At 40.0% G+C, this 8,908-nt stretch overlaps 1 protein-coding gene across 1 annotated transcript; it reads right to left on the reverse strand.

The window, feature by feature from the left end:
* Positions 1-2,393: 2,393 nt before the first annotated feature.
* sspn (sarcospan (Kras oncogene-associated gene)) lies at positions 2,394-8,664 on the reverse strand. The gene is made up of 3 exons (XM_038705433.1): positions 8,185-8,664; positions 6,182-6,268; positions 2,394-4,282 (listed from the first exon to the last, which is right to left on the reverse strand). The coding sequence occupies exons 1-3, from the start codon at positions 8,413-8,415 to the stop codon at positions 3,923-3,925; spliced, it is 678 nt and encodes a 225-aa protein (XP_038561361.1). The 5' UTR covers positions 8,416-8,664; the 3' UTR covers positions 2,394-3,922.
* Positions 8,665-8,908: the final 244 nt, after the last annotated feature.

Raw genomic sequence — 8,908 nt, forward strand, 5'->3', positions numbered from 1 at the left:
TTCATTGGCTTGATTTGAGTCAGCAGCTTTCTAGCAGAGTTTGCCTCAGTCCTCATTGTCGTTGTTGGGGATGAATGAGCAGTCCCCCATGCTCACCCTTACCCCCTCTGCAGCCACCCACACACACACTCACTCAGTGTCTACTCACACTTGTATTTGTCCATGAAGGGAGCACAGGACCTAGGAAAACACTGCATTCATACAGGAACATATTTCAGCTCATGCATAAGGGATAGTCATCTAATACTAAAAGTATAGTTAACAGATGGCTGCACATGCCATCACTGTACTGTTTTTATGGAGCTCATCTTGACATTTAATTGCAGCTAATTAACAGCTGATATGATGCACAGATACTAGAAAAAACATCCAGCTTCTGCCATTACGAGGTAGTAGTATTAATGTTTTTCAAAAAGTTTGAAAGTTTAAAATCATTTCAAATGAACACATTTGAATTATGACTTCATTAGACAAAAAAGGGTGGGAAGGAGATGTGAAATAGAAAGCATCTAAGTTATTCTAATTGAGTGCTTCTATTTATTAAAAATGGCTGAGTTTCTTCCTTTGTGATGCAGCGTGTTTATTCGTAAAAAAATTAATTTCCTTCACTGGTATGAAGCATTGATTATATTTAGGCATGTCATCCACACATCATATTGTCAATTTAGCACTCAGTACTTGTGGAAATGGATAATTCGAAGCTGTGGCTGGTGTACGTTTGTGCTTGTGTAACATATTTCAGATGGTTAAAGGAATCACAGAAAGGCCTCAACTGGTCTTTTATCCCATATTGTCATTTACCCTCTACAGAGAAGCCCATCCTTCTTGGCTTCAGTTTGATGTTTACGCTGGCAGGCCTGCATTTGCTCCTGCTGCCTGTGACAGCCATTAAAATTAGCTCACGCGGTGCCATAATGGTGAGCAGCTGTCACTGCACAGACAAGAAGGGTAAAGTGCAGCATTACTGGAATGTATTGGACTCCGAGAGGGAGGAGGATAATACCAGGACCATCATTACTGTTTGGCAAAAGTCTTATAGCCGTTGTATGATACAAAACAAACAAATACTACTGGTCTGCATCACCTCCTAAACAGTCCATTTTATCAGCTGAGAGTTGATTTGTTTATTTTGATGATTGGGGGTGGCGGGCAGTTTGGTTAATATCGATAATCTATGAAAGATGGTCTGTTTCATTTCATCCTCTCAGTACACACTGAACCTTTTTAATGCATGTGAGCAGTGTATTATTTACTTTTATGAACACAACCGTACACACATTTGGATCACAGTCATGAATCTCATTGCAAACCGCAGTGGAGAGTCACGTGCTTAGTCCGTGTGTATTCAGTAGTGAGAGAGAGAAAGCACCGAGAGAAGGTCAATAAACACAAGGCAATGTCCCAAACACCTCTGTGACTGGAGGAAGTGCTTTACCCAGTGTAAAAAGAAGGAGAGATACTGGATGAGAGTTCAGTCTGTTGTTTTCAAGTTGCTGTGAAAGTGGTTGAGATTTGTGTCAATATACATATTGATCTTCTGTCTTCTGCATTCTCCTCTAAAGACTCACAGCAGCGTCAGTGGCCACCAGAGCAGATATCATTCATTGTTTTTTGCCTTGAAAAATCAATTAACCACACAGGAAGTTGTTACTGACCGAGGAGGAGGGTGGAAGGTCCCTCCTCTGTCATTTTTATAAATAAACATGCTCCAGTGATGACTGGCATGTGACTTCCTGTGTCTGGCTGTGAGATTGAACCTTTGTAGGCTAGATGCTTCAACGCTAAGCAAGCGCCTGGAAAAACACAGCAAATGAGCACACCCACCATCACATGTAGATGCAGTATGTACAGTGTGTGAAATGTATCATTAAACAGAATTAATCAATCATTCCCACTATAGTACAAAAAACAGTGTTTAAAAGAAAGAAGAAATGATGAATGTTTTCAAATATGTTGCCTGAGAGATTGATCCCCGAGGATTACATCAGTTAATCACTGTGTGCAGTCACACAAGTCAACTTGTATAAAGGAACAGTTATGATTGCAGTAATTCACTTCCAGGCTTGACAACGATGACTTTGTCCCTTGCTGATGTCACAGATTAGTCGTGCATTTGATGTAGTTCTGCCTCAACTACATTGTTGTTAATATAGATGAGAAATTCTGCTAAAATGTGTATATTCACACACTGCGTTTTGTGCAGATTAAAAATGTTTATGGCTTGGAGGATGCACACATTCTTTTTCTGCTCAGTTTTCAGTCTTTACAAATCATGGCAGGAGCAAATCCATTCATTTATGATCCAAAATGAGTGACATTTTGGGTCTGAATGGGCTCTTTTTGTGTATTAACAGTACATGTGTGGTGACAAAACAGGAAAAACGGGAACCATACTGAAACAAAGGCTTGTATTTGTTACCATAAACAGTTTGACAGTCTTTAAAGAAGAAATGCACTTATTGGCATCTTTTTTATCCAAATGAAACGCACCTTTCACATACACCACATTTAAGGCTTCTGTGAAATATAAAAAAATACTCTTATACCATCAGTCAAACTTTTTTCATCACTGACAAAAAAGATGTAACATTGCAGACTAATTACACTCCCCCTGTGGGCACGTTTCATCTGATTTGCTACGTAAACTGCCTCCTGTTTACCGTTCCCTGTTTAGCATGTATAGACAGTAGGTGACTGCTGTCGGAACCTGAGGTGAGAGTAAGAATGAAAAGAAGCTGAAGTCCTGCAGAAAGCATTTGGAAAAATACAAACTTAAAATTTAGGGGATGTTTCATTCCTCTTGCTCTGTACTGCCTGAATGAAAACATTTGAAACATTGTTAACACAGTGAGATGATTTAGTTACCTCAGTCCAGCTGCCTGTCTGAGCCCCCCTTTCCTCACCCCGGGCCCTGCGCCCCCTCCCTTTGTGGCTGCAGTAGTTTGACTCCTACAGGCAGTTTGAGTCATGCTGGCTACTGGCCTGGCATCCACCTTCGCAAGCCACAGCCCAGTTCAGTCTGAATCCAGTTTCATGAAGTGTCCTCTTCCCAGACTGTGTTACTGCTGTCAGGATCCATTTTTAATGCCTATAAGTAGGTTGTTTGGAGTATTACAGAGATTACATCTATCAGCAGAAAAGTACTTTGCTATTGTTTTTCATCAAGGATATTACAAAATATTTACAGAGCTTTATATAACAGCAAAAGAAAAAAAACAGAGTCATTCATTGAAAGTTGATTTTTTTGTTTTCTGTCCAACAATGTGATAATGAGTTGTAGCAAGCAGCTGCAAACTTAGTTAAAAAACTTGATTGAACTCTGTCATTCAATTAAGATAAAAAGCATACCTTACTAACATTTGCTCCTGCTTTAAGATGATGTCTGATCTTTCTGCTGTGTGAGGCAGTGTCATTTAACGTTTGCAAACCATCATTTGACAAAACAGTGATTCAGTATGCCACCTAAAGCATCACTGCAGCAACTAATTATGATCATTAAATCTTAGTAACTCAAACCAAAGTTACTTTTTAATTTGCCTGGTATTGCAAGTTTATATGAGCTGTATGTCACAAGTAAATGTCAAGATAATTAGAATCATTGTGAAGAATTCATTATCGAACACATAATAACACATAATAATTGGTTTAGTTTTTCAAAAATAGAGAGTCGATTTGCCCCTCTTCATCTATTCAAGTTGTTTTTATAACATCAACAACTGAAAGTACAAAGTTACTTAAATGGTATACAAAATTTGTGCAAAAAGCCATTATAGTACACCTACCACAAAAGGTTAATATAAACACACTTAAGCACACATCAAAAAGGCAAATGTCCCTGTCCTTCCGAATGTAGTCACACAGATGGCATTACCCTATCCTGATCCAAATTATCCGAGTCATCCTCAACTCTTTCATCATCACGTTAAACCTTCTGCCACTGCTGGGAGGAGGGGGAGCCAATCTGAAGACCAGCGAAAAAGACCTGATAACGGTCCTTCCACATGATGAAGGCACCAACGGCACAGACAATTGCTTGGACCAGGTTCAGCACGATCTGGAGCAGGAAGTAGAGCGTGAGGGTCCCCGTGATCACCTCACAGTCGCTGACTTCCTCGTAGGTGAAGGTGCGGGCAATTGGGTCATTGTGATCCAGCATGCACACGCAGTCCTCTCCCACCTGCTCACAGCTGAAGCTACTGGTCTGTGAGTAGTGGTGTCCAGTGAACGCCACAACCAGCACTGAAATGACCAGGCCGATTGTACACAGGACAAAGTACAGGAGCTGTAGAGGGCAGAGGTTATGCACTTTTACTTTGAAAGCTTTGATCAGGCTTTTATCTTCAACTGGCTGTCTCTTTCCTACTAGATATCTGGCTCCTGCTTTAGTCTGTTGGCTCATGATTAACCCAGAGTGCCAAAACTGGAGCTTAGAAACAGACATGCTGGCTCAATGCCTATGGCAAGTTAAAGAGATTACCCACGATACTACAGGGAAAGGTCTGACTCTCAGAGTAGGAGCCCAGCTCTTAGCACAGAGGAGACACAGCACATGCAAGACTGACTGCCTTGCAGCTACAGCCGCTTCCCACCTCTAGTGCACGTTCTCTGTGAGTATGTTGAACAACAGTGTCTAAAAATACAGTTGTAAAATGGTACAGAGGCTTTGTGTTGTTTATGCAATTGCACAAGCTCAATAACACTAAACCTTTATCTTAATCCATTGCTTATATAACAGGAGCCCTCATTCGCGCTTGTATTTTGCTCTCAGTTACATGCTACTTATAGAATTATGCAAGTGATGAGCGGTGCTTGATTTGAAATGGCATTTATGTTAATTTTTGGAACAGCTGTGAAATCTGGAGTATGGTTGGTAACAGGGAAATGTATGCAGAGCAAGTGCATCAACAAGTACTTTGTTGAACATCAGTACTTCAGTTTCTAAAAACACCGAAACACTCATATTTTGAGAAACTAAGCGTTGTGGCACAATAAATAATTATTTGAAAGGATTATCAGAGAGTCAGTACGCTCATCTGACAACATAATAACACTACATAAATGTCTCCAGTTCCAGCACACTTTCACTTCACTTGTTGCTTGCCTTGAGCTGAGGGCATTTCGAATAAATAAATGAACTGACTGCAAAGGCATAAATTGATATAATAATGAAAAAAAAGTGAATATAATAAGGCCGTGGGATTGTTGTTTGAATCATTGACAGTAAATTAAAGTACATTTGTTTTTAGGGCCAGAGAAAGACAAACTGCATAAGTTAACACATACACATGTTTAAATACACTGTATATGTATTTAAATGAGTACTTTATTTGGCTTTATTTTTGATATACCGAACTTATGAATAAGAAAGTGAGGAAAAAGGATAAGGACTGCAAATATTACACTGAGGAATTTTAACCTACAGAACTCCGGACTCTTGTAAATGTTTTTATTGCAGTGTGACAGAATGATACAGGCATATTTCAACAATATTTATTATTTTGATAACTACTTCTTTTAATATTTTCAATGTCTGCTTTGTAAAGTTGGTATATTAAGATGCAAATTAAGAAAACCCCTATAATTTTGGTGATTCAGACAGTCTAGTGGTATATTTAAAACTACACAATACAGACACACTTGGATTTGGCTTTTATAACTCCTTTCTTCAAAGACCATTTTGCAAATTAGCTTCTTGAGGCAAAATACAAAGTGTTTTGAACTACTCTGTTCACAGCGTACATAATTGCACACACGAGACAAACGCACTAAAAGAGGATGCTGTGTCCGAGGACCTACTTCTCAGTAGAAAACAATGGTGGGCTGATTTTAATTGCCTTGAAATTCCAACTGCATATATTGTACAGCTTATCAAGCTGTAAAATCTAGTCACATTAATGAATGCACTCATCCACTCATTGGAATCCCAGCAGAGCTCTTTTAAACAGGAATGCAGTTACATGCCTTTCTTTCTATGGCATCTAGAGTAAGAGTTTCCTGAGAACAACCATCTAACGATTACTGCATCTATTATTCTACTATATACCTTAGATTCAATCAGTGTCAAAGAGACATGTTGTGCATCAGTGAGGAACCTGACCATGCATGACCTAATAGACTGTCACTCACAAAGTGATTTGTGCGCTTTCACTTCTGCAGTGTGTCAGCATGTGTGTAGACTCACCTTGCCAATGAACTGCATAGACGTTCTCTCATCAGGGAGGTAGGTGATACAGTACAGGATAAAGCCCAGGATGGAAACTAAACACAGCTGAAACAGTACATCAGAAAATAATTGACATAGTTTGGTTAGTTTCACAACAGAACACCCGTTCTGTAGCCTTTCAATGTCAAAAAGAATGCGGCCAATCTATGTATTTGTGTTATTACATTTGTACCTTGTTGCTATTACATGAGGTACAGTCTGAATGTTTGCTGTTAGATACAGTATAGAATCAAGAATATGTGCCCAGGTTTTCAGTGGTGTCTCTTAATATTGCATGATTCAGCAGTAGGCTGTCATCTGATTACATTATCTCTCCCTCTCTCGCACACACAGACACGCTCACACTTTCTTCAGTGCAATTGGAGTCTTGTGACTAACGTGCGGCATCTTATTTAAATGTTTTCCCCATGTTTTTAAGCACTCAGGATCCTCTGGAAAGTTCTTGATGACCTCAGTGTTTTTCACTTGGCTGAATCTCGTGAGGATCTAACTCGGGATGTTGGTGTACAGGGTTGTTTTCGAGAGCAGATGGCGTCTGTGATATGCTAGGGTAGGGTAGATTAAATTGTTCACTTGCAATGAAAAACTGCAAAGAACCATTTAACACGCCCATTAACTTACATGTTAACTGAAATTTTAAGTGCTTTTTTTTTGCTTACACTTTAACTGACACTTCAGTTGCTTTTAGCATGGCACATGTTTCCACCGTTTAAAGGTCAACTTAAATGTTTATCTCTATCAGGGCCCCTGCGCTCTGGAACAATCTATCCATTCCTGGTTTTATCTCGCTTCTTAAGACACATTTTGTACAAAAAAGCCTTTACTGTGTGATGCATATGTTGTTTTCCTTTATTTGTATATTGACTTGTTTGTTGTAAACCACTGTATGGTGCAAGGTTTTATTTGACTTTTTTATGTTTGATAGTAATTGTTGAAAATCACTTTGTTACATATAGTGCTATACAAATAAAGCTATTATTATTATTATATCTTACTCTTAAAATTACACTTTAACTGATGTTTTAAGTGCTTTCAGTGCTTACACAACAACTGACATTTCAGTTACTTTCGTGGCTAAGACCTCGACTGACATTTCAGCCTCCTTTCTCTATTACACTTCAGTTGCTTTGAGCTTTCTTGTTTTTGTTTTCTCGTCAGCTGTTAATTTAACTACTCTCATTGCTTACATATAGACTGATAACTCCTACAGGGCTTACACTGAAATGACGCAGGCTTTTAGAGGTTACATTTTTACTGATTTCAACTGATTTCAGCTCTAACGCTTCAACTGACTCTTCACACTACTTCAGTACCTCGGTTTCAACCAACACAAATGATTACATACAAACATAATTAAAATGAACAGCTTTTCTTTAACTGTAGGCTATGTACAGTCAAAGTAAAACTTTAGTCTGAAGTAAAGTAAATGTGTGGTGTGTTTTTGTGTATGAATAAGGCATATGGTAAGGATGATGAGGTGTAAGCAAACAATGCAGTATGTGCATAAATAGAGTATGCACATCACATTTGCAATTAATAACAAGGTATTTAGATGCTTAGGTCCTCAAAAGTCAAGTTGGAATATGGCATGCTGTGATTGGCTGGCTTGACTCATCAGGCCAGATGTTGAGGATTTGTTGGACATTCAACAAAAACAACAGAAGGTGCAAGCATGCATGTATGACTGAGACAGATTGGATATTCAGGTGTCTGTATTCAGATGAATATGACAGATGGAGATTTATTAGAACATGACAATACCAGTGATTTCCCATGCCTACAGTGACTCTCTGGCTGAGACAAGTGGGTAAGGGCCAGTGTTGACATGCAGTATGGTGAAGATGAACAACACATTGAGGGAAATAGCTGAGGGTCATGCAGAAGATTCAGAAATGGGACACTGGGTCCATGCAAATATTTCAATGTAGTGGCTGATGTTAGAGCGAAAGGATGGAGCTTACAATGATCCCAGCCCAGTGTGGCGTCTCCCTGGCCAGGAGTGAGGGGCTGATGGCCAACATAAGAAAGGCCACGGCTGTGACGGCCACCCCCAACAGCAGCTGAAGCAGGGCGACGAGAAGAGGGAAGCGACAGACTCTGCATTTGCGGCCGTCCTCTGGTGCTGGGCTTTCATCTCTCTTCTGCTTCTTGCCCTTCTCCTTATCTGAGGAACCTTTCTGCCCCTGCCCCATTTTGCCTACTTTCTTTACACTTGTTTCCCTCTCTGTACTCTCAACTTTTACTGTTGCAGTATTTGGGGTGGGTGAGCCTGTCTGCCGTCTGCCTCTCTCCTCTTCCCTTCCCCTCCCTGCCTGAGCCTCCTCTCACCATAAGCCCAGCTCGGCTGCTATTTGGAAACAGAGAAGGCTCTGAACTAATATGGAAAACATTTGGACTGGATTCCTAAAGCAGCTCCAGTGCCACATATAGAGCAGGCAGCATACTGTGGAGGAAGGAAAGAGGAGGGAAGGGGGGCAGGAAGATACAAAGGGGGATTCCAACGTACGGCTGTGTGGTGGTTTCACTTTTAGTCACATTAAAGACAAGAAAGGGAAAGTACAGAGGCAAATCTGCTATGAGTTAATGAAAAGCCAGTACAGAGGAGGTTACACTTCATTTGAGAGCTGGACTGATTGGATCATTCTTTGTCAGCACTGTTACACAAGAGAGCCATATGCTGGCAGC

Source organism: Micropterus salmoides, unplaced genomic scaffold (genome assembly GCF_014851395.1).
Source record: "Micropterus salmoides isolate LMB-PRFRI ecotype aquatic unplaced genomic scaffold, ASM1485139v1 Ms_hic_scaffold_8, whole genome shotgun sequence".
Lineage (NCBI taxonomy): Eukaryota > Metazoa > Chordata > Actinopteri > Centrarchiformes > Centrarchidae > Micropterus > Micropterus salmoides.